Raw genomic sequence first — 27,285 nt, forward strand, 5'->3', positions numbered from 1 at the left:
TATTTCTGTTTCAAATACACATCGTGGTTTGTAGATCTTGCCTACCAAAACAGTACTGAAACCGCAAGACTGCAAGCACGATACTGAACGATTGCACTTCACATGAGCTTAAGAGAGTGGAAAAAAACAAAGTGACCACCCTCGCCCTCCCGTCCCGCTCAAACCAGTTGGGGGTCGGGTACTTAGCTGGGCCTCTGTTCCAAATATCATTATGTCCCGAGGAATGGAACTTCGCCCCGTGCTCATCCTGATCCTTTCTTGTACAGGTACGTGTCTTCAATTCAATGATTGCTACATAGATTATTTCGCATGTACAATTTACAACTTTTTCTATGTATGGGCATGACTTGTAACAACTTCAGCCATAAATAGTAAATACATGTTCTTTATGGAGTTTCTAGCCTTTCGAAAAAAAAATATTTCTAAGCAATCATAAGCGCCGCTGCTGAGCCCTAGTTGTTTCCTTATTTGCTACTACAAGTTTTCCACTCGCCGCCGTCCTCCTGTAAATAAATGTTTGGTGTTTTTGTTTGTTTTCGCAACAGCGGCCGCTGAAGTGACTCAATTTCTGAAACCGTCCAGTGCAGTCGTAGGACAGACAGTGACTTTTTACTGCTCGTTCCCGCTCTTCCGAGATCCAAAACAAATCACGGTGCACTGGTGGAAAGACGGCGACCGCGAATTCTTGAACTCAAAACAGGATTCGAGGAGAGAGTTCCAGATAGAGAGCAAAGCCAGCGCCATTCTGCGCATTCACAATGTGCGTTTTGGAGACGCTGGCGTCTATTATTGCAGAGTGCAGGGTGAACATACTGGAAATGGAACTGGCAAACGGCTGGATGTAAGCGGTGAGTAATCACTCTCAGCAACGTGGAATACACGGCAGTTAGAGGGACAGGAAAGTTGAAACGAGAGGACGGCTGGGAAGGATAATGCAAATAATGGGCATTTTCTCTCCTGTAGCGTAGATTCGGAGTCCAAATGTGTGTAGGTTAGGTGGCTTGGCAATGGTAAGTACAGGGTTACAGGTCGGTGCTGGGTTTGGTTGCGATGCTCCTTAGAGGGTCGGTGCAGACTCGATGGGTCAAAAGGCATTTTTCCCACACTGTAGGGATTCTATGATTCAATACAGATGTTTGATTGAACGCCCAGTGTGCAACAAGCTTTTGTATCCGGGAAAATGGAACAACTTAGGTGCAGCTTTAACCAACATTACTCACTGGCCGCGGGAAGTATGCGCTCTTGTTGCTGAAAATTCAGAGCCGAAAACTGAATATTCGGCAATTGTCAGTGGGGTACAGCAAGGGGAGAGTAGCGACAGCACGCTTCTGTTTTAGCTGCTATTTCGAAATCTTTTACTGCAGGAAGTCAAATACATTTTTCAAAATACACATTTCGCAATTTGTTCTGATGTTACATTTTGCATCGTTATCGTGAACTGAGTTTCTCGTTATCGTTCACCTTCCATCCAGTGAAATCTCTAACTTATTCTCGACCTTCCTCTACACGGTAATGAAATCTGCGAGTTTCGGACGCAGTTCAACCATTTCATTGCTAACCTTTTGTCGGGAAATTTCCGAAATGAAAACTGCAGACTTGCTAACACGAAAGCTAGATGTCTGCGGGTCGAAATTTTTTTGAAAAAAACTTTTAATGACTAACGTTCAATCATTTTTGCAAGGAAAGCTGCACCATTTTATGTACATTGGCGGTTTAGATAAATCAGCCCGTGTTGAGTTACATTGTCTTGCATCCTCATCCTTCTACAGAAGAGAGAGAAGGAATCTCGCACTCGAGAAACGTGAAATAGTGAAAAAAAAAATTACGGTTCTTGTCCAGGATTTATTGAAGAAGTTCTGAGGCTATTATTTAAGCCGGTTGTTTTTTAAACGGTATGGATAACATGAGCACGGGAAGGTGAAGAATGTTGGAGTTTATAGAATACAGTGGAGAGCTTTTCTAATCCTGACCGTAGAAACAAGTTGAGGTTTTCGTTTCTCTTTGGTAGGGTCTCTGGACCGAAATGATTGTTTGTTTTTTTTTAACGAGTTACTCCAGCTAGTCCGCAACATTATTCTCCCGAATGCAGTATAATCGCACTCGGAAATATGAAGGAGTTTCAAAGTAATTGCAGTCAGATTGTGGTATTCCGCCAACCTGAGTCACAGCTTGACTCTTGAACAGCAGGGACCGACGATATTGATTTTATCTGCGGCACTTCTGCCTTGACTTCATTTGCTTTTAAACAGAGATTTATACCTTGGCGCAGGGTCCGAAATAGTCTATTTTACACAGAGGATAACAATTCATTTACTGTTCGTACGCCAAAATATAATAGCGATTCTGTGTGCGCAATTCGCGTCTTTGCCAAATTGTGTTATCGTTGAGATTATCCGTTTAACACCACCGCACCAATTCAGAATCACTTCCAGCGGCCCTTAACTGTTATTGCGAATTATTGAAGAAACAGCAGCTAATTCGCAATAACAGTTAAGGGCCGCTGGAAGTGATTCTGAATTGGTGCGGTTGTATTAAACGGATAATCTCAACGATAATACAATTTGGTAGAGACGCGAATTGCGCACGCAGAATCGCTATTACATATTGGCTGTACATATAGTAACTGAATTGTTTGCCTCTGTGTAAAATGAACCACGTTGGATCATGCGCCAAATTACAAATCACGGTAAAAGTGACAAGAGAAAGATTTAAAAAGGACATAAGGGACCACTTTTACACGCAAAGTGTGGTGCATGTATGGAATTAAGTGCCGGGGAAGTGGTGAAGGCTGGTACAATACGACATTTTAAATGGCACCTTGCTGGGTATATGAATAGGACAAGTTTAAAGGGATATTAGCCAAATGCAGGCAAATGGGACTAGATTAATTTAGGATATCTGGTCAGCATGGACGAGTTGGACATAAGGGTCTGTTTCCACGCTGTACATCTCTATGACTGCCCAAACCCTTATATTGCAACAATCTCATTAGGAAACACTAAAGTTCCAAGATTGAACAACACAGAACTGCCTCCCCAAAACGTAGTCATATAAACACCATTTGAAGCTGTGCTGAAGCTGCGGCTATTATTTCGGGAGTGATGGTTAAGTGCGGGCGAGTCGCCCCGCATGAAAATGGTACGAAAGACGTCAGTTCTGAAGGAGGGTCACTGGACTGGAAACGTTAGCTGTACTTTGTCTCCACAAATGCCTGCCAGAGTTACGCCAACAATGCTTGCTTTTGTTTCAGATGTCCGCTGTCCTTTGTTTTATTTATTTGAAAGGCTTGTTCGCCATGTCTGAGCATGTCTATATGTGCTCTAAGTGAAAGGCAGATTGGTCTCAAATCTAGATAACAAACACTCCGAACCCCTGAAAATTAAGAGGCCATAACTTTCAAAACAGAATATTTAGTATCTAAATGGTAAAAATGTTTAACGATTCAATTTCGTGTCAAATGCATGTTCCTCCCAAATCGTCAACAATTCAGAGGATTCAAGCCCAGCTACTCGCTTTACATTAGCGTTTCAAAGCTTGACCTAACTCCAGAGGAACAGTTCAAACGAGTAGCTGACAATTGGGTAAGAAAACGCAAGGTCTGATTTTGAGACCTTGTAACTTTAAACGTCGTTCGAATCAGCTGTCAGACTGGCTATTTGCGGTCGTCCCCGTGCCCTATAATTTATTATCTAAGCTAACAACCAGGTTTTTCTAAAAAGTAAAATCTCGCTTCCATTATAAGCTGTGATGTTGGTGTGGCTTAGAATGCAGTCAGGTCAGTGGCTTGAGGCTAACCTGCCCGAAATCTAACCTTCATTATAAATGTGGGATGTGATGAGTTTAATCCAATCACTGACTTCATTTTTGGGTTTTATCGGCAGTTCGAAATGTGGAAAACTGGCAGACTCCGCAGTTAACCTTGTTATTAGTCTCTAGTCCATGGCTGCAAGTTATGGTAGAATAGAAAAATGTTTTACATTGCTGAATGTGAAATATTTATAGCATAGATTTTCCATAGATAGAACAGGGAAATAGGCCGTTCGGCTCACGGCTAGACGATGTTAAAAACAAGGACGTTAAGAAGTAGAAGCTAGTGGTTGACCCGTCAATACTACTCTAATATTCAACAATATCCAGACTGATATACACCAAAGGCACCTTCACACAGAATATCACTAATCGTTTCATTCCTTGATCCAATATCCATTTATTCCCTTGGTACCCCGAGATTATTGATCTCAATCTTGACCACATTCAACATCCACTGCCCCTAGGATTCCAAAATGGTTGACCTTTGTTCATAGACCTCAGACAGGAGGAACACTTTCTATCCTGGGCACCCTCTTCAAAATATTTTGCATGTTCCAGTTAAACCAACTCTCAGTCTTCCCAATTCTAGGCAGTAACGGATGAGTCGACTCAACCTCATCAAAGGACAATTCCCTTCTTCTGTTGTGAACCTTCATGTCCTTGTTTAAGTAAGGAGACCAAAACTACACCACACTTCATGCTAGCGGAATAACTACCAAAGGAATAACTTCCCTTTTCACATTGTCTTTCACCTGCTCTCAATCCATGCTAATATGTGACATCAAATCTTCTGAGTACTAACTTTGTTTCATAACCTTATTGAATACATTTTGGAAACCTCAGAAACAAACAAAATCCAACAACCAGAACAATCTTTCTAGTTACATCCTCAAAAAGCTCCTAACAGAAACTGTTTCATTTCATGTCAACTCTGCTTAATCATGTGGTTTTCTAAGAGCTCTGTTACCCTGCCTCTAACAATAGCATCTAGCATTTTACCTATGAATACTCAATTATTTGGCCCACAGTTTCGGTTTTAGCCCTTGCCCCTTTGTTAAGTAATAGAGTTTATGTCAGCTACCTATTGATTCTTATGAATTATACTTAATCTAAGGAATTCTGGAAATAAAAATAATGCACCAATGATTTCTGCTGCTACCACTTTTAAAACTTTATGATACAGATTTTCAGGAACAGAGGACTAATGACCTCTTAGTCCCATTAGATTTTCTACTGATATGGATTTCTTTTAATTTCCTAATTTTTACAGGGCATTTGATTGCCCCTTTTTGCAGCCTTTTGTTTTGTCTTCCGCTGTGAAAACAGATGCATTGTATCTGTTCAATGCTTCTGCCATTTCCTCATTCCTCATTATACTTTCGCTTGTTTCTGCTTCTAATAGGCCTACATTTACTTTCTCTGATTCCTCTCTGGAAGTCTTATGGTACAATGGCAGTTTTGTTGCCTCTGAGCCAGATTCTTCTGGTTCAAATTGCACTCCATGTCTTGATGGCAAGCAAGGTGTATCCATAAGATGACTAAATGAATGAGCATCAACTTATAAATTCATCCAACACACACCAATGAGAGAAGTAACAGCAAGAGAGATCCCTGTTCAACTGTCTGATCACACATCCAGGTGAAGGTGAGAAACCTACAGCCTCTGCCATAGTTCTGTGCATGTTGCCAGAGCAACTTAGTCTCCTTGGGGGATGGTTAGTTCAGTCAGCCGTTGATCATACTGATGTCAACAGCTTTTGTGTCAATCCAAATTGTGCTGAGTGTTATCAGGATCACCCTTCTTGCCAAAGGTATCAGACCTGTTTCCAGGCAGAAAATGCAAGAAGAAACATCTCATTTTATCAACTCTCTATTGAAGCATTTTCAACCTTTCTCTTAAAGAAAGGATATCTTGCTAGTATGCTCTCATTCTTTGGCCTAATCAATTTCTTGGGTCAACTTATATCCTTATAATATCTTTTCAACGTTCATTTTAATACTGGGCCAGCATTTACTGCCCATCCCTCATTGGCCTTGAGAAGATACTGGTGAGCCATTCTTGAACAATGGCAATCCATTTGGCATGGATACACCCAAAATGCCATTGGGAGGGAGTTCCATGATTTTGTCACAGCAAAACTGAAGGAATGGAAATGTATTTCCAAGTCTGGATGGTGAATGGCTTGGAGCAGAATTTGCAGGTGGTCTTGTTCCCATGTATCTGCTGCCATTATCCTTTCAGATGGCAGTGGTCATATGTTTAGAAGGTGCTATCTAAGGACCTTTGGTGAGAAGTTGCAGTGCATCTGGTAGATGGTACACATTACACCCACGAGCATTGGTCATGGAGCAGTTGAATATTTGTGGATGTGGTGCCAATCGAGAGAATTGCTTGGCTTTGAATAGTGTCAAGATTCCTGAGTGTTGTTGGTGCTGAAGTCATTCAGGATGAAGGAATGTATTCAACCACACTGTGCCTCTTCCTTTGCGTTACATATGACTCCAACTCTTGGAGATTTTTCCACCTATTTCCTTTGACTCGCATTTTGTTAGGGCTCCTTGATGCCACACTGAGTCTAATATGGAACAAAATCAGAGTTAACATTTCAGATCAAGTGACCCTTCCTCACAATGTTCTGCTCATATTCTGAGGAAGGGTCACTCAACCCGAAACGTTAACTCTGATTACTCTCCGCAGTTGCTGCCAGACCTGCTGAGATGTTCCAGCAATTTCTGTTATTGTTTCTGATTTACAGTGATCACGTTTTTTTTTTTTCAGTTTTTACTGAGTCTAATATGTCCTTCTTATAAACAGCAGTCACTCTCACTTCAACTTTGGAAGTGAGCATTTTTGTTTATGTTTGAAATAAGGCTGTAATGCTAGTGCTCAAGAACAAAGTTGCTGGAAAAGCTCAGCAGGTTTGGCAGCAGTGAAGGACAAAACAGAGTTAACATTTTGGGTGACCCTGCTTCAGACTGATGCTAGCTGGGAAAATGTCAGTTTATATGCAGAAAAGAGGGGGTGGGGGATGGGGGAGGGAGTAAACAATAGGATAGAGTTGGACAGACAAAGAGTTGATAACGAGTTCAATAATTTTAAGGAACAAAAACAAAGTTGCTGGAAAAGCTCAGCAGGTCTGGCAGCATCTGTGGAGGAGAAAACAGAGTTAATGTTTTGGGTCCGGTGACCCGTCCTCAGAACTGATGGTGGCTGGGAAAACGTCAGTTTATATGCAGAAAATAGGGAGGTGGGTGGGGTAGGGAGTAAACGATAGGATAGAGCCCAAAGAGAGAGAAAGACAGTTGGACAGACAAAGGAGTTGCTAACGATCAGGCTGGGAGGGTGAATAGTTGTTACTGGGGACTGTTAGTGACTAACAACAGGGGGTGTGTAGTGGCAGGCTATGTGGTAACAAGGCCTGGTGTATGGGATGGGGGGCTGGGACACAGGAGAGTTTAGGCCCTAAAATTATTGAACTCAATATTGAGTCCGGAGGGCTGTAGGGTCCCCAAGCGGAAAATGAGGTGTTGTTCCTCCAGCTTGCGCTGGGCTTCACTGGAACACTAGCAAGCCAGAGACAGAGATGTTGGCCAGGGAACAGGGTGGTGCATTGAAGTGGCAGGCAACAGGTAGTTCAGGGTCTTTTTTTGCGAGCAGAACGTAGATGTTCTGCAAAGCGGTCGCCAAGTCTACGCTTCGTTTCCCCAATGTAGAGGAGACCACATTGTGAGCAGCGAATGCAGTCGACTAGATTCTTGGAAGTGCGGGTGAAGTGTTGCTTCACCTAGAAGGTATGTTTGGGCCCTTGGATACTGGGGAGGGAGGAGGTAAATGCGCAGGTGTTGCACCTTCGCCATTTACAGGGGAAGGTGCCGTAGGACTGTGGGGAGGTGTTGGGAGGTGAAGGAAGTATGGACCAGGGTGTCCTGGAGGGAACGGTCCCTGCGGAAGGCAGACAAGGGAGGGGAGGGGAATATGTGTCTGATGGTGGCATCTTGCTGGAGGTGGTGGAAATGGCGTCTGATGATCTTCTGGATGCGGATGCTGGTGGGATGGTAGGTGAGGATAAGGGGAACTCTTATCGCTGTTGCGGGAGGGAAGAGAAGGGGTGAGGGCAGAAGTGTGGGAGATGGGTCGGACCTGATTGAGGGCCCTGTCGACAACGGAGCTGGGGAATCCTCTGTTGAGGAAGAATGTGGACATTTCGGAGGGTCCCTTGTCGAAGTTGGCCTCATCTGAACATATGCAACGGAGACGGGTTTCAATAATTTTAAGGCCTAAGCTGTCCCGTGTCCCAGCACCCTACCCCACACACCAGGCCTTGTTAACACATAGCCTGCCATTATACACTACCTGATAGTAGTCACTGTTAGTCCCCATTAACAACTATTCATCCCCCCAGCCATCATTATCAACTGTTTGCCCAACTGCTCTTCTCTCACTTTAGGCTCTATCCTATCGTTTACTCCCTACCCGATCCCCCTCCCCCTCTTTTCTGCATATAAACTGACATTTTCCCAGCCAGTATCAGTTCTGAGGAAGGGTCATCGGACCCAAAACGTCAACGCTGTTTTTTGCTTCACAGATGCTACCAGACCTGCTGAGCTTTTCCAACAAATTTGTTTTTGTTCCTGATTTACAGCATCCGCAGTTCTTTCGGTTTTTTTATTATGCTAGTGCTCAAGCTGTACTGAAACAGCCATTGCATTTCCAATATCATAACATTTACTGTAGCTTCCCAATTAACATTGGCCACCTTTCTCCAACCAGTAAAGTTTAGCTTAAGATCAGTTTTGGATTTAACTTTCAAACTGAAGATAAAATTTCTCACATTATGATTACTCTTTTTTTGAAGGTTTCTTTGTTGCAAATTTGCTATTTAACTGTCTCATTTTGTAATATTGCATTAAATGAATCATCTATTGTCCAGGTGATTCATTTAGGTTAATGGAATAGGATGGCAATCTTTCAATTCAGGCACGCAGTGCTAACATCAAACAGTCCCACATCAGGTCAGGCATAGATAATTGCAGTGTCCATTAAAAAAAAATGCAAATTACATGTTTAAATTCGAGGTCCATCTTTTTCATCCTGCTTTTAAAGCTATTTATCTCTAGTTTAGTTAGCAGGTCAGAGTCTATGAATACTGCAGAGAATAATTCACCTCCAGATTCTCCAAAGTGATGGAATTCTCCCCACTTGCCTGGACAAAGCAGCCTACATGATTGGCAACACATCCATAAGCATTCAGTAACTCCATCACAATGCTCACACTGTATTATCTACAAGATGTCCTGCATAAATTTGCCAAAGATCTTCAGACAGCGCCTTGCAAACCCATTTGCACTACTATCTAGAAAGATAAGGGCAGCAGGTAAACTGGAACAGTACTATCTGCAAGTTCCCCTTGAAGCCACCCACCATCTCGACTTGGAAACATATCACCGTTCCTTCACTGCCACTGGGGTAAAACCTTGAAATTATCTCCCGAAGGGCACTCTCAGCCCAATTACAGCTCATAGACTGCAGCGGTTCAAGAAGGCAGCTCACCATCACCTTCTCAAGGACAACTGAGAACAACCAGAAAATGCTGGCCAAATGCTCACGTTACACAAATGACCAAAAAGAAATGCAAACATGTGCATGTTCTAGTTTCCCTAAACAAATTGTTCCTGTGTTGTACTTGTCATGTTGGTTCTTCTGTTGGGATCTTTTCTGCAGTAATATGTGCCAGATTTCGAAACGAGCAATGATTATTTTTATTGAAACCTTTTCCAGGGGAAATTGTCAGAATTATTCTTTCTTGATTCTAGAATACTGAGAAATGTAAAATTAAATCATACAATGGTTACAGAATAATACTTCGCCATTCATCGTTTATGTCAGTGTCAGGTCTCTGCAGTAGGACCTCTCCGTATCCTCCCCATTCAGCCCTGCAGTATGTTGTCTTATAAAATTTAATGTACTCCATGCAAATAGCTGACATAGTGATTATCATTCTCCTTTTTCTGTTGAGCAGAGATAGCGCTAAAGTATCCTGTCAGTTAGCATGAACAATGAATTTCACAAAATATTTCCAACAAAATCAATTACGTTCTGAGCGGATATTCTCAGTAAACATTTTCACAGGCACCATTGGATAGCAATTTGAAACATGGCTCATTTAATTTTCCCTACTTAGTCTCAGAGATATTTGTAATCAACTTGTTCAGAGATGTTATGACACATCTCTGGAGCACGTCAGAATTGAACCTAAGCCAATTATAATCATGCAAAATGGCACTAATTAATCCAATGCTGACCAGAGATTGAACCAACAAATAATGTATTCACCCAGTAAATTCTTGTATAATCCATATTTTTGTATGCAGTCTTATTACACTACAATGTGTTGCAAATACCCCAAGTTTCTATTTAATGTTATGTCAGAATTTTCTCAACAGCCAGGCTCTAAAATTAATACAAAGTAATTCACAATTGTATCAAAAAAAAATTCTATGAACCAGTTAATAAGTAAAAAAACAACTACACTGATGTTAAACATTACCCAAAGAAATATACTGTAAATGCAGTCTAACTTGGAAATTAAGAAATCTTTTTTTAAATTTTTCTATAGCTTCTCCATGTCCTCTGAAGATTATTCCAAAGTTTTCTGCAAACGGCTTTCTAACATGTATATGTAAAACATCTGCGTTCTATCCTGATGATTACACTATTGCTTGGCGTAAAGATGGTCAAAATGTTGGAACGGGAATAAAGACATCCAGAACAAAGAATGCTGAGGGACTTTATGAAGTTACCAGTTATTTGGTAGAAACACAGCCGGTTCATCCTGGAACTGTTTATGTCTGTGAGGTATCACACTCTACCCTCAAGGATCCAACTAGGGCCAATTACACTGTTGGCATTCCAGGTAAGAACAATGCTTATTTAGTTGTGAAATTGAGCATGCTGTGGCTTTACTGCATTTGGTTGGAAGCGTTTTCACCATAAATGCCTGAAAGGCTGTAAGTGCAGGGCTGGTGATTTTGAAAAATTTGGTGAAATTGATCAAGCCTGATGGCCTGGTGTATCAACTGCAACTACCATCCTCAGTGATCCAATTTTTCACCAATTTTAAAGATTAATTTTACTCAATATATTTCTGTTGTAAAATCATCACAAGTAAACTGCAAAGTAAATCAAACAACAGCTTATTGATTACAAAAATACATTTGGGGAGAGTTTCCTCAGATCATTTCAAGAGGCACCTTGACAGTTCAAAAATTTCCTTGTCTATTTATGGGATATTCTTTGAACACTTCAATAGGATAATGTACCGTTATTTATACTTGCAGCTCCATGCATACATGGCCACACAGAAAATAAATCCATGACCCTTTATTCTTTTATTTTTCTCCTTCTCACATCTAGAATATCCCATCCCCTCCTTTACTGTGATCTTATCAACATTCCATACAACTGTTGTTTTTTTAAATAACGAATCTAATACATCAAAAAGATCAACAAGTTCGTCCCTCCAACATGAACCAGAGAACAAGATGCATATTAACTTTCCTAAGCAGCTCCCTAGCCCATCCCCGTAACCATCTGTGGGGATTCAGAAATTTCTCAATGTCTACATACTCAAAGACTGGGCTTCCACAGCCCTCTGTGATCGAGAATTCCATGGATAATCAACCTCTTGAGTAGAAAAAAAAGTTTATCTTCACCTCCGATCTAAGTGGTATCCCCCTTATTTTTAAATTGTGCCTCCTGATTCTAGACTCCCCTGCCAGGGGAAACCTGCATCTACACTGTCTATTCCTTTCAAGTGTTTTGTAGTTTTCAATGAGATCACTTCTCCTTGAGTGAAACTCTATGGAATGTAGGCCCAGTTTGCCCAATCTGTGTTTATAAGACAATTCAGCCATCCTGGAAAAAGTCTGGTGACACTTTGTTGTTCTCCCACTACGGAAATATTATCTTTCCTGAGATAACGAGGCCAAAACTGCACACGGTAGTCCAGGTGTGGCATTTTTATCTTTCAATCATTCAGGGGATGAGGATGTCACTGGCTGGGCCAGGATTTATTATTCATCCATAATCTAAACTAAATTCTTTCATAATTAAAGCAAAGGTTCACTAGTACACAAATCCTCTTTCAATAAAGGCTAATGTTCTTTCTGCCTTCCTACAAGCTTATTGTACCTGCATGTTAGCCGTCAGTGATTTATTGACAAGGACAGCTAGTCACCTTTGAACATCTACACATTCCAACCTCTCACTATTTAAGAAATACTCTGCACACCTTTGCTTCCTGCCAAAGTGGATAACCTGATTTTTTTTCCACATTTTATTCCATCTGGCACATTGTTGTCTAATCACAGCCTGACCAAATCCTCCTGAAAATGTTTCATATCTTCCTCTTAACACACATTCCTGCTTAGCTTTGTATTATCTGCAAATTTGAAAATATTACATTCGCTCCAGATAGCCAAATCATTTTCTGTATTGTGAACAGCTGGGCCCAGTAGTATCCCACTAATCTGTCTGTCAATCTGAGAATAGCCCACTTCTTCCTATATCGGCTAACACAGAACATAATCTCAAATCCATGCCAGTACATTACTTTCTGTACCATATGCTTTAATTTTTCAAACTAAATGTCTGTGGGAGACCTTACCAATAGCCTTCTGAAAATCTTAATGTAGTACAAACATTGCCTGCCCTTTACCAATTTTGCTACCAGCATCCTCAAAAAAAATCAACAAATTTGTCCATGCAGAATGCGACCAAACAAAGAATTTTTATTTAAGTATTCAGTTTTCATGCACTTTCTAATTGTAGCATTTCCCTGACTACTGAAGTAAGGCTGATAGGTCTGCAGTTCCAGGCAGATCTGATAATGCACTGTGATCAAAAGTCAACAAGAGGTTAGCACAATGAGCCAAAGCCTCACCGTGCTTTTCATTCACAGTATGTGAATATCACTGACAATATTTATTTCAAATTACCCATGGTATACTAGAAGGATAAGAATGAGTTACATTAATCTCGGTGTACGTATTAGCCTGAAAGGGAAAGGATGGCTTATTTCCTTTTCAGTAGGGGTTTTATGACAATTCAGAAGTTACTACATGGTATCATTTTTATGTTAAATTTAATTGATTAATTGAATGCTAATTCTCCTGCAGCTGTGGTGTAATTTAAATTCATATTTCTGTTTCAATAGCCCTGGCTTACTTTCCACTATGCTCATTGCTGCACACAAATTGGCCGCATGTTTAAATGTTTTTAACTGGCTGCAAAGCACTTTCAAAATCCCAAGGTTGCAACAGATATCATATATAAATTCATTAAGCAGGATAGATGGAAAGAAAGATTATCAAGAATTCAAATTAATCATGTGCTTTCTATTTAAATAACTAATAATTCAACATTGACTACTCTAGAATGTGTTAAGAAAATTTACTGTTGGACTGGTGTACATTGTAGTTACATTTCAAGTGACAAATCAAATTTCCAAGATCTATTCTGGAGATCTATTCTATTCTCTAGATCTTCTAGAGAAGTTATACTTGTGTTCTCTGCAAACATATTTGCAGTTTCTTTGAAAGTAAGAGCAATTAAATTTGTTCACAAAACAAATTACATATTTTTTTGCTACATTATTGCAAATGCAGTTTTCCAGCAGTATCATTATTTTTGTTTATCGTGGAAATATTTTTGCATTTTTCATATTTGAAGATAGTTTATTCTAGCTGAACAAAGATGAATGTTCTGAAGAATAATATTTTCTTTTTGTGCAAATATATCCAAGTTAAATATGATGTAGATAAGATGCAGAGAATAAAATTCTTACCTCATTTTTTGAAGAGCGCAGTCATTGAAGCATTCAATTCACCAATTTTTCACTTCTAGTCTTATGGATTCTGTACGTGATATAACCAATCTATTGCTATTCTGAACCAAACTGTGTAGGAACTGCATTCAAATGTTCAAACCCACATCTAACGTACTTGAGGAAGTTTATATGTTTGAAGTAGTGTTATGGCCCACATTGGAATGTTGGATGTGAAGCCTGCCGTGCTGTTATTGCGCAGGCAACTTAAGTTCACAATATCATCTGTAAAGCGCCATCAGAATAACCTGGAGTCTCAGAGTTAAGTAAGCATCTGTTGTTCTAACACACCAGTGTTTTTCTACTAAAATTGAATACCTTTTTTCTTTTGTGTGTTTCTTGCAGATCGTAGTTTCAGTGAATCTTTTCCTTGGTGGATCTACATCTGTGTAGCAATATCTGCACTGATTCTGACTATTATTGTGGTGGTCATTTGTCGTAAATGCTGTAAACGTAAAGGTAAGTAACCATCTAGTTACATTAAAGTTAGAACTTCTAGATTTAATATTAATGAGTAATGCAAATACACAAAGACAACAAGTTGAAAAGTTTTACTCTGGAGAAAGAAAGGGAGGCTAGAGAAGGCAGGGAAATAAATTTTGATGTTTTAAAAAATAGTTTACATTACAGAAGCGGAAGTTCTGGAGGTCTTAGAGAATATTAATGGTGGATAAGACCTAAACTAATTTATGCCAGAACATTGTGAGAAGTAATTGCATGACCTCTTGCAGAAATATTTGCATCATCTATAACTATGGGTGAGGTCCCTGATGACTTGAGGCTGGCTAATCTTGTACCTTCGTTTAAGAAGGGTTGTAAGGGAAACTAGGAACTTTAGACCTGTGAATCTGACTTTGGTTGTGGGTAAATTGTTAGGGGTGATTGTAAAAAATAGGATTGTAAGAAAGCAGGATAGATAGGGAAAAAAAAAATCAAGAACCCAAATTAATCATGTGATTTCTTTTTAAATAATTAATAATTCAACATTTGACTACTCTAGTATGTGTTAAGAAAATTTACTGTTGGATTGAAGCATGTCATAGTTACATATCAAATGACAAATCACATTTTGAAGATCTATTCTGTTCAGAGCTTCTAGTGAAGTTACACTTGTGTTCTCTGCAGACATATTTGCAATTTCTTTGGAAGTAAGAGCAAAGTATTCACAAACAAATTACATATCGTTTGCTACATTATAGAAAATGCAGTTTTCCAGCAGTATCATTTTTGTTTATTATGGAAATACTTAGAGAGGTAAAAGTTGATTAGCGACAGTCAGCATTGTTTTGTGTGAGGAAAGTCGTGTCTTATAAACTTGATTTGAGTTTTTAGAGGAAGCTACCAAAAAGATTGTTGAGGGCAGAGCAGTAGATGTTGTCTATTTAGGTTTGAATGAAGCCTACAACAATCTTCTATATGATAGACTAATCAGTATAGTTGGGTCACATGGGATTCCGAGTGAGCTTGCCAATTGGATACATAATTGGCTTAACAGCAGGAGACAGAGTGGTGGAGGAACGTTGTTTTTCGGACTGGAGGCCTGTCACCAGCAGCATTCCACAGGGATTGGTTCTGGGTCCTCTTTTGTTTGTCATTAATATAAATGATTTGGATGAGATGATAGAAGGCATGGTTGCAGATAACACCAAAATTGGTGGTGTAGTAGGCAGTGAAGATGGCTTTTTTTAAGATTACCGACAGATCTTGATCAAATGGGTTAGAGGACTGAAAAATGGCAGATGCAGTTCAATCTGGATAAAGCGAGCTGTTGCATTTTGGTACCACAAACAGGGGTCGGACTTATACAATTAATTGTAGGGCTGTAGAACAGAGAGATCTACGGGTTAAGGTACACAATTCTTTGAAGTTTGTATCACATCTGGACAAAGTGATTAAAAAGATGTTTTCACACACTTGCCTTCATTGCTCAGCCCTTTGAATAATAGGAGGTGGGAAGTCATGTTGAGGTTGTACAGGACATTGGTGAGGCCTCTTCTGGAAAACAATGTTCAATTTTGGTTGCCTAGTGATAGTAAGGATATTATTAAACTGGAGAGGCTTCAGAAGCGATTTACCAGGATATTGCTGGGTGTGGAAGGTTTGAGTTACAAAGTAGGCTGGGACTTTGCTCACTGGAGTGTAAGAGGCTGAGAGGTGACCGTATAGAAGTTTATAAAATAATGAGGGGTATAGATAGGGTTAATGGTAGGTGTAAAAGCAGAAGTTGCTGGAAGCTCAGCAGGTCTTGGCAGCATCTGTGAAGAAAAATTCAGAGTTAATGTTTTGTGTTCAGTGACCCTTCCTCAGAACTGGATTCTGAGGAACGGTCACTGGACCCAAACATGAACTCTGATTTTATTTTCACAGATGCTGCCAGACCTTCTGAGCTTCCAGCAGCTTCTGTTTTTGTTCCTGATTTACAGCATCCACAGTTCTTTCAGTTTTTAACGTTAAGTGTCTTTTCCCTAAGATAGAGGCTTTCAAGACTTGAGGGCGCATTTTTAAGGTGAGAGGAGAAAGATTTTAAAGAAAGACGTAGGGGCACATGTTTCACAGAGTTTGGTTTGCATGTGGAATTAACTTTCTGAGCAAGTTGTGGATGTGGGCCCAATAACATAATTTAAAAGACGTTTGGATAATTACGTAAATGGGAAAGGTTTGGAGGGATATAGACCGGAAGCATACAGGCGGGGCTACTTTAGTTTGGGATAATGTTGGCATGGACTGGTTAGACCAAAAGGTCTATTCCCATGCCATATGACCCTCAAAACTGTAATAAATCTCTTCTCTGAAGAAGGGTCCTAACCTGAAACGTCAACTTTCATGCTCCTCTGATGCTGCCTGGCCTGCTGTGTTCCTCCAGCTCCATACTGTGTTGTCTCTGACTTCAGTATCTACAGTTCTTGCTATCTCTGATAAATCTGCAGTAGCTCATTTTTGGATACATAGTTAACATTTTATACAATTTACTTTTGAGTTCATTAATGTAAAGTGTGTTAGTGAACAGAAAACTTTTGTTGTAAGCACCAAGAACATCCAGATTAGGTGAGTACATTTAAAGGCACAGTAATGTTTTGCCTTCTCTCCACATGGATAGAATACAATTCAAAGGATTAGATTTTCGGATGCCTATGGGGCAAGATTAGCTGTGGAGGTGCTTTGGAAATGGTATACACAGATGACTTTTTACACTGCAACTGGAATGCATTGTCATCTTTAAAGATGGTAGATTTGGAGGACCTGACAAACTGCAACCCTTCAGTTCATAACACAAGAATGAGGGGCAGACATAGATTATCAGGCTCATTGAGTCTGCTCAGCCATTCAGTAAAATCATTGCTGATCTTTGGCTTCAATGCTATCTTTCTGGCAGCTTGCCTTATTGCTTGATGTCCTGAGAGATCAAAATCTATCTAGCTAAGCCTTAGATATTTTTAAACGTGTAGCATCCTCAGCCCTCTGGGAAGCAAGTTTCCAAGATTCACGACCCATACCAAGCAAAGACTATGGGAGATAGTCTGTTTAAGGTTAAGGCCAACAGAAAGGTAGTGCAGAACTCTGCCATCACTTGCAAATACATTTTACCTCAAAACAGATTTGCAGGGATAGTAACAGTCAGTTGTGTCGTAAAGCTAGTCTGGATGGCTTTGACAACCTGCTTGCAATGCTGGTCTATGGCAAGATGATAATGTAATACAGGGGGCAGTCATCTCTTGACCATCTCGTGCAACATCACCACAAGTTAGGCAGCAAGCATATAGCAAAATATTATTTCCATGGAGAGAGACTGCAGAATGCTTATGGCACAGAAGGATCTGAGTTTTTGTGTGTACAAATCAAAAATAGTTAATGCAATAGATACAACAGATAATTAGAAAGGCAAATAGAATGTTAGCCGTTATCACAAGTGGTGTGGGCTATAAAAGTATGGAAGTCTAGATGTAGATAGCAGAGTGTGGAGCTGGAGGAACACAGCAGGCCAGGCAGCATCAGAGGAGCAGGAAAGCTGACATTTCGGGTAGAGACCCTCCGTCAGCAATGGGGGAGGGGCAGGAAAGCTGACGATTCGGGTCAGAACCTTCCTGACCTGCTGTATTCCTCCAGCTCCACGCTGTGTTATCTCAGACTCCAGCATCGGCAGTTCTTACTATCTCGAAGTCTAGATGCAGCTGTGCAAAGTACTGATAAGACGCATGGAGTGCTGTGTACAATTTGGTTTCATTACTTTAGCAGGATGTTGGGGAGAGAGAGATGTCAAAGTGAAGTCTCCAGTCCTGTGTCTAGCAGCACAAGTCAGTCTTTATTCAGAATTCTTCACCGTGCAGCATGGGAGTGGAATAGGTCTATTCTGCCCTTTCCACTCAAGTACAGCATTTTTGAATATTTTGCATTACAATGATTACATACAAGATTGATTTTGTTATTAGCCATGTGCCCCCAATCTATGCATCCAATCCTGCAAACACACAATCAGTGATTGACATCTCTGTGGACAGCTGAAGGTCTTCCCATGATCTCACGACATTCCCAGACATCTTTATCTCTCATCTTTGGAATCTTACAACGGATGCTCCATTTATTCATATTTCAATATACTGATTACCACCCTCCTCAGGTGCTTGCCAGCTGCATCGCATTAATTAACAATAATTTATCACTAAGGACCTTTCACATTCTGTTATGCAAACTATTTTACTTCTGTCAATATAAAAGATACAAAAGGATGGTAATTTCTACCAGTTATTCTGAAATTTGTACTATCACTTAAAATAAACAGTTAGTTAGGTGTATAAAGTTTTGTATAGTTACACCGAATCTTGAAGTTCTTTAACAAGGCTAACAAATTGGGGAGATCAAACATACACAGTCTTTTTATTTTGCAGCTGTGAGTTGGTTCAAGACGCCCACACTCCTCCCCTCATTGTCTTTACTTCAAATACCTTTCACATAAGTTTCCTCACCAACTAGCATATATTCAAACTCCGTTCCTAAGGATGAAATTCAATTACTTTCACAGCTTTTTGCATGCAGAGCTGTGAAGCTACAATTGTTTATTTTCCATTTTACAACCTCTTTTGCTCTCTTAGAGGTTGATTGTTTACACCATTTGTTGCTCTGTCTTCCCTGCTGATGAGGAGATGTCTTTTGACTGGCTATGTTTAGCTGCTTATAAGAATTCAATTAAATCCTTATATGGATACTTTAAGGTTTACACCTTTATCTTCACACCGCTCATACGCCTATGTTTAATATGTAATGACTATTACCCAGACACACTCTAGATTATTTTGGGATCAGACTTTTCTTTTGACTTTTGTTAAACTATAAACTTTGGACTGGTTGTGAATCAATATCTCTCATGTAGATTTTTCAAGGATGCTTTCTTATCAAAAATGCTTGTGCGCTTAGAGCTGCCTGTCTACAGAAATTTAATTAAATTCATGAATGTCTAATATGGTAAAAATAAAACTAACACTATTATTGTACAAATATACATCTCTGAGAGTGTATTTTGTGTAAGTTACAATACCTGAATTTTTTTTTTAACTACATGGGTCCAGATTCCCCTTCTGCTCCATATTAAATGGAGCTTTTACAGTAGTTTGCTAAAAAGCTGCTCATCTGTGCCTCCCTTATGAGGGCTGCCTCAATGCTAACACTCCCCTGTCTTGTCTCACTGAGATATTTCATTGTCTTATCCAGTGACCTTGAATAGAAGCCACAAGTCTGGCTGTGAACATCTGCTGAATGTAACTGTCAACCCGTTTTGTCCATCTTTTGTCAGCTGAAAAACCCCAGGTGGCCAGCTTGTCAACTTCAGTTTTGGGCAGTTGCAGCACAGGATATACTTACAATGGAAGAAGTAGAGAAAAAATTTACTCAATTTAATCCTGGTATGTAAGGCTTGTTTTATGACAGAACATTGAACAGGTTGGACTGTTCTCATTGGATTTTAGAAGAATGTAATGTGATGTTATTAAATCATGTAAGATTCTGAGGGTGGGTTTACAGAGTGGATCTTGAAAATATGTTACCCCCCATAGGAGAATCAAGAACAAGGGTCACAGTTTAAAAGTATTGGGTTTCTCATTTAAGATGGAGATGAAGAAGATTTGTTTTTCTGTCAGAAAGCAATCTAAACTTTGGAATTCTTTACTTCGAGATCTGTAGCGGTTAGATCATTGAATATATTTAAGACTGAGTTAGACAGACTTTTGATCTATGACGCAGTCAAATGTTAATGGCCAAGTTGAGCTATTGGGGTTGGGGGACAGTGATTTGTAGTCGAGAAGTGGAATTAAAGTCTCAATCAGATTAAGATTGATTTTATTGAATGCTGGAGCAGGCTTGAGAAACCAAACAGTCTACTCCTGCTCCTGTTTCATATGTTCTATTGAAGGGGTGGGTGTTAGTATCCCTGCCATTTGCTTGCAGGCTCATTGCTACACCTGGGGTCCCTTTCCCTTTATTTTTCATTCTGTTTCTTAATTCTTTTTCTCAAAGTCTTGCCAAGGATTTCTAAGTGTTTGAATTGCTTCTTAGCTTTCTGAATATTTGTCGTCTATTGTGACACAACCCTTAATTATTCCTTTCAATCTCTGTTACGTAAATTTTCCTCTCCCACCATTACTAACCTTTTGCACCTGTTTAACTCAACATTTCTTATAAATAATTATGCAGATGAATTCATGACAGAACTTCCAGTGCAACAAATAAATTGGTTCTCAATTTTTCAGAGAGCTACTTTTATTTATGTTACTTGCAATCAAACAAAGTCTAGTCTCTTGTTTGTTCAATCTGTAGACCTTCATGCACTGAACTATTCATCTTCATTGTTCACTGAGTCTGTAAGACTTGAGCATGAAATGTTTCAAGAAGGTTACGTCCACTTTCAGATTGAATATGTATGTTATCTTCAACAATTCCATGTTTTAAATATTATCTTGGATTCAATCCTATTGCTATATTAAAATAGCCTCCTTTAAGTCTCAGCATACAGTTTAACCTCTTAGGACATTGTTTTCTCCCGGTTGTCTCCAACTGTGTTCTGATTTGTTTGTCTTTGTAAGATACTACAATGGCTATTTATCTACTAAATTCTCATCTGTTTAACCTAATTTCCAAATAAGCCAACATTCATACTGAAACCCCTTCCTTAAACATTATTTTGTTGAAGTACACACTCTGACCATTTCCTCCATTGTTAACTACTTCATTCTAATAGCTGAAACCGTGGAACTCACTACCCCGATAGTCTTTGCTTCCTCTTAAAAATCAGAAGGACTTGAAAGCCAACTTTTCACATTGACTAATTGCTACTTCCTTAAACTGGATTGTTTCACTTTTACTGACTCCAACTTTAGTTGTATCCTGCAGTGAGTCTTAGTCTGTAAATTTCTTTCACCAACTTATAAAGTGGTCTTTCTGCTGTCACAATATTGTTCTTAAATTTTATTTTGCATTCCTTCAGGTTATGAAATAAAAATCCATTGAATGAGCAGAATGGAAACCAAATCCCATAGGTTTGTTTGAAATGACAGCTGATTTATTTCAGCTGTTAATTCATTTTTCAGTCAAAATCTATAGAATCAAAAATATCTAATGTTCCATTTACCATTGGCTCATAGCTCAAAATGTCTCAAGTTAATTATAATTAATATTTGTAATTAATGTAGTCTGATTTTTAATTTTTGCATTTAGTTTTTCTCCTGCATCTGGAGGGCTATTGAGACTTGATCATTAGTTATATTCAAGGCTGTGGTAGACAGATTTTTCATCTCTGAGGGAATCAAAGGTTTGAGTGATGATATTAGCTGGTAAACTCCCAATGAATCTGCATACACAGGGAGGCCAAATGTAGGTGGTCATCAAAAAGCCCCTGATCTTCATCTCCCAAATCTGCATTGGGTATCGACAAGGCAGCCACTAGTCAGTGGACTGAGTGAAGTGTCGTTGTGGCCATGCATATTACATCAAATTGCTCACTAAGGTCTGTTCACTATCTGGCATTTCTGGAGACCATTGAATGGATAACCAAGCCAGACATCATAATACAAACTTGTCCCATGATATGATAGTAGTAGTTGTATGGAGAACTTCAAGAATATTAGCCAGCATATCCTTGATTCATGTTTGTAGAAATCTTCATGCTTTAAAGATTCTTGAGCAGCAAAAAGGAGGTTTTTAAATAATTGGTTCTTTTTATATAGATGTTAGCTTTTTATTCTTTCATGGGATGTGACATCACTAATACGGCCAACATTTGCAGTCTGTCCATTTTTGCCCATGATAAACTGGTAGTATGTCAGATTTTTGAACTGCTGCAGCTTATTTGATATAGGCACACCACTGCTTTTTGGAAAGGAGTTCTAGGATCTTGATTATTGATAGTGAAGGAACAATGATATAATTCCAAGGGAGGACGGTGTGGAGGGGAACTTGCAGGTGGTGTTCTCAATGGTCTGTTACCTTGTCGTTATAGATCATAAAAGTTGCAGATTTGGATGGTGCTGTGAGTTGCTGAGTGTTTCTTTCATATGGTACACATTGCTGCTACTGTTGCTTCCACTTTATGGTGCACACGTTATCAATTTTGTGGGGAGCGAATCTTCAGTTTGGTGAATGGGCCACTGAACCTGGCTTTTTTTGTTCTGGATTGTGTCAAGTTTCATGAGTGAAAATGCTGCAACACACGTTCAGACAAGTGGAGAGTATTCTGTCACACACCTGAATTGGGAAATGCAGACAGTGGACAGGCTTTGAAGGGTCAGGAGATGAGTTCCTTGCTGCAGACTTCCAAGCCTCTGATCTCCTTTTCTAGCTATAGTACTTACATGGCTGGTACAGTTCAGTTTCTAGGCAACATTAATTTCTAGGTTGTTGAAGTGGGACATTAATTAATGCTAATGCCTTTGTATTTCAAAGGGAGATGGTCAGAAATCACGCGACACCAGGTTATAGTCCAACAGGTTTACTTGAAATCAGAAGCTTTCAGAGTGCTGCTGCTTCATCAGGTGAAGACGATACCTGACGAAGAAGCAGTGCTTTGAAAGCTTGTGATTTCACATAAACCTGTTGGACTATAATCTGGTGTCATGTGATTACTGAACTTGTCCACCCCAACACCGGCACCACCACATTATTGGAGAAGGTTATTGCTTGACATTTGTGTAATATGACTGTTACTTGCCATTTATTCATCTGTTAAAATGTTACATCTATTAAAATGGAAATGGTCCTCTGTTTTGTAAATTAAACAAATTGATATCTGGTTTGTAGGTTAATGCATGCATTCATAATGTATACATAAAAACAAAGTGTTGTAGAAACTCAGCAGGTCTGACAGCTTCCCTAGAGAGAAAAACGGAGTTTATGTTTTAATTCCCTTATGATTCTTTTGAAGTTCTGAAGGAGAGTCATATTAGAGTTAAAACATTAACTCTGTTTCTCTCTCCACAGATGCTGCCAGACCTTTTGAGTTTCTTTGGGCCTTTTTGTTTACATTTCAGATTTGCCAGCATCCATGGTGTTTTGCTTTTGTTTGAAGCTACGCATTGGCTAGATTTTCTGTTTTGTAATATGCCATGTAAGACCATTCCTGCTCTTCTTGAAATTGTGTTTTGGGATCTTTTATGTGCATCTTAAAGAGCAGATGAAGCTTTTTATTAACGTGCCACCCAATGATGGCACACCATACATTGCAGCACTTGCTTACAATGACATTTCAGTGTAGATTATACACCCAGAATCTTTCTAGTTAACTGTGATACAACATGTGAAAAAACAATTTGTCATGAACTCATAATTATGGGAATTAATCTTCGTCATGAAAGATAATGAATGCTGAGTATCAAATCAAAATAATGCTGCAGGAGATTAATTGATCACCGTGTTATTACTGTTTCAAAAGGCAACTCTGTTGGCAACTTGACTGTGTGTATTCATAAAATGGTGACTGCACTTGCAAAAGTATTTCATAGGATGTGGAGTATTTTGGGATGATGTGAAAGTTACTATATAAATATAAGTTATTTTTAGAAAATGTGTCCAGTCATTAATTTGACAAAACAAACACCATATCTTGACTGACAGGTATTCCAGGTAATAAAGTTGTCAGCATGACAAATGTGTTCCAGATATACTGCTCCTTATATTTAATGTTGTTTTTTCTTATAGCTCCTAAAGGTAATATTCGAACGAGACAATGTGTTCGATGCTCTGAGCCAATACCAATGAATCCCAAATGCAAAGAACAAGGATTAAGAAAAAATAATCGTTCAACGCCAGCTGTGAACCCAAGAGCTGGACCAAATGTTAATGAAACTGCATCAAAACACAAGAAACACCGTAAGAAGGAGAGGGACCCTGAGTGTCCTTGATGGTTAAAGAAGCAATCTGAAGTGTATTTTATAATGACCATAGGTTCTCTTTGGAGAGCACCAACATTGTTATGGGCAGCATACATTCATAAATGAGGTTATGAGATAATCCAGGGGAGTTGCAAAGTCAGAAAGTTTCTGTTTTTAACTGTATTTGTTAACTCACTAAACTTTACTTTTCTTCTGTAAGTCAATATCTCCAAATTGATAATACCCTTATCTCTGATCAATTTTGATAATTAGGCCAACATCTTCACTGGGTGTCCACTGTTTTCTGTAATCATTGTGAGTTCATTCATTTTTTTTGAAGGAACCCCATATTTAGGAAAGTACAACGAACAGAAATCTAATTTAATGCTTGTTCCCCAGCCACACTCATTCTGTGTATCTTCAAGAAGTTATAGAATAAATTGCCTCATTCATATCCAGGATACAGAGTTTGAATCCACCATTGATAGCCTGTAAATAAAATTTCAGTCTTTATTCATTACCCCTTCTGTGGAATTCAAGCACATATTCGCCCCTGCTTTCGATAATTTGGGAATTGTTTGACAATTTAAAATAGGTGATAGGCAAAATGGCCTGCCAATTCCCTATCTCAATTTATATTTACCCAGACTGTAGAAAATCCAAGCAAGAGCTTCTACAGGTATTGATAAAGGAAAACAAAGTCAGTGAAGCATATGTTGGTCCTCTAGCGATTGAGAATTAGGAGTTAACAGTTGATACTAAGGAAATAGTGGTCAAAATTAACAAATATTTTGCTTCTAAATTCACTACAGAGGATAAAGAAAGCGTTGCAGTAATAGCTGTTAATCAGAAGGTGAAGAGAAGAGGGAAACTTCATGAAGTTACAATTACAAAGGAGGCAGTGCTGAGAAAACTGTTAGAGCTGTAGGTTGATTAGGCTTGGATTTCGTCCTGGGGTCTTAAAAGCGGAAGCTAATGTGGAAGTTGGTGTGTTTGTGTTAGTTTTTTAGAATTCTCAAGATGCTGGAAAATTTCATCAGACTAGAAAGTAGCAAACAAAATGTCTGTACTCAAGAAGGGAGGGATGCAGAGAAAACTGGAACTACCGGCCAGTTAGCTTGACATCCATCATGGCAGAAGATGTTACAGTACGACATCAAGGAGATTATAGCTGGGAAATTAGGAAAACACAGGATAATGCATGAAAATGAGATTGGCTTTGTGAAGAGTGGTTATGTTTAATCAATTTATTGGAGTTCTTTGAAGTAGTAATATGACTAAAATCTACCCATTGATGTACTTTTCTTGGATTTCCAGAAGGAGGTTGGCCATGTGCCACAAAAAAGATTCTTGTGTAAAGTAGGAATGAATTGTATAGTGATTACATCGATGGCTAACATGGATAGAAGATGAGGAGCTGGCAGGCAAAAATAGAGAATGCTTTCATGCATCTTTTTCTGATTGGCTGGATGTGATGAGTGGGATTCTGTATTAGTTTATGCTGGGACTTGATCTTTTTACAGTTCATATCAATGACTTAGATGAGGGAAGTGAAAACCTGATAGTTATGTTTGCATGTGACTTAAAGATATTCAGAAAATTATGTTGTAAAGAGGATATAAGGAACTTGCAATCAGAAATTCATGGATTGAGTGAGTGGGCAAAAATCTGACAGATAGAGTATAATGTGCAAAACTGTGGAGTTGTTCACTTTGGCAGATAGAACTTTAAAAAAAAATGCCGTGTTCTATTTAAATGGAGAATGACTGGACAATTCTGACGTGGGGAGGGATCTAGGTGCCCTAATATGAGTCATAAAGTTAGTTTGCAGGTATAGCAAGTAATTAAGACGAATGGAATGCTATCCTGAAAAATTTAACATTAAACAAGAATGTTATGCTTCAGTTACTCAGGGCATTGCTGAGACCACATTTTAAGTATCATGTGTAGTTTTGGTCTCTTTATTTGAGGATGTAAGGATGTTAGAGATATAAATGTATTGGAAGTAGTTCAGAGGAGATGTACTAGATTGATACCTTGAATATCCACATTATCTTGTACGGTTATGTTCGACAGGCAGCACTTGTTTTCACTGGGGTTTCGAAGAGTGAGGGTAACTTGAATGAAGATGACTTATTTTTCTCTGAGTTCTTGTTCTGCAACTTTTGTAATCTCAGCCTCAAAAAGTAATCAAACCAGGACCACTGGATTTTTTTAGGGCAGCATTAGGTAGACTCTTGTGAGATGAATAAATCAAATGTTATTGAGGGTATAGAGGAATGTTGAATTCTAAACCAACAAACCAGCCTTTAACTTATTGAGTGGTGAAGCAGGTTTGTGGAGCTGAATGGCCTTCTACAACAATTTCATACATATATATGTTCTTATTTTCAGCCAATATTTGGAGTTTTATTCAGTCTTTCACATGCAACGTTGAGAATTCAACTGACTCTTCAGGTACTATATATTGCACAACATTTCATTACCCTAGTCATATACACTTTGTTGAATTTTTCAGTTTTCTTTTTGTGCTCAATAGAGTAATTCTTTTACCTTATTAGTACCATGTGCACAGAATTCCATTACCCATTTACATCACTGTCCAGAATTCTCTACTCTCTCTCTTTTCAGTATGCAGGATCCAGTGCTCAGTTTTTTTTTTAATCAAATTTGACTATCAATTTCTATCATCAAATATACACATTTTATTGCATTCTAAATCTTCATGTTGCAACTGCTTACATTGTTATGTTAAGAAATATTATACCGTTACACTAAATTTAAAATTGCAATCATTGTCAGAGATAACATACTAGGTAATCTTTATAATTTTTAGAGAGCACAGATAAAATAGCATTTTACAATCTGTTCACTTTAGCAAAGGGTCAATGTGCAGACCGCTGGAATTTAAGTTGGTAGAACAGGATAGTAGAAATCTGGAAGTCACTGTCTTAAAGGTGTTTGAGAAAGCAAATTACACACTTGACAATCATTTGGATGCCTGTTTGAAGAACTGTGATCTGCAAGACTATGAAGCATATACAGCAATGTGGGATGAGGCTGAGTAACTTCTCGTTGATTGGCACAGTCAAGATGGGTTAAGTTTTTTCCTTCTGTATCACAAATTTTCTCTGATGCTATGCATATTATTTTTATATTCTGGTGCATGTATCATTAGTACATTATTTACACTGCTATCTTGTACCAAATATAATTTGTTATAATCAATTATATTTCAAATA

The 27,285-nt window shown here is 38.9% G+C and overlaps 1 protein-coding gene across 1 annotated transcript; it reads left to right on the top strand.

Annotated features, from left to right (window-relative positions):
• The first annotated feature begins 223 nt into the window (after nt 1-223).
• LOC109935623 (natural cytotoxicity triggering receptor 3 ligand 1-like) lies at nt 224-27,285 on the top strand. Its single transcript, XM_020534269.2, has 5 exons — nt 224-266; nt 546-848; nt 10,428-10,724; nt 14,040-14,153; nt 23,871-27,285. Exons 1-5 carry the CDS (start codon nt 224-226, stop codon nt 24,071-24,073), a joined length of 960 nt encoding a protein of 319 aa, XP_020389858.2. The 3' UTR covers nt 24,074-27,285.

The sequence above is a fragment of the Rhincodon typus genome, chromosome 15 (assembly GCF_021869965.1).
Source record: "Rhincodon typus isolate 14 chromosome 15, sRhiTyp1.1, whole genome shotgun sequence".
NCBI lineage: Eukaryota > Metazoa > Chordata > Chondrichthyes > Orectolobiformes > Rhincodontidae > Rhincodon > Rhincodon typus.

What these genes read in the sequence shown, in the direction of transcription:
- LOC109935623 (XM_020534269.2), top strand. Translation starts at nt 224, where the DNA reads ATGGAACTTCGCCCCGTGCTCATCCTGATCCTTTCTTGTACAG. An exon ending in CCTGATCCTTTCTTGTACAG is followed by an intron (nt 267 to 545) that starts GTACGTGTCTTC and finishes TTTTCGCAACAG; the next exon opens with CGGCCGCTGAAGTGACTCAA. An exon ending in TTACACTGTTGGCATTCCAG is followed by an intron (nt 10,725 to 14,039) that starts GTAAGAACAATG and finishes TGTTTCTTGCAG; the next exon opens with ATCGTAGTTTCAGTGAATCT.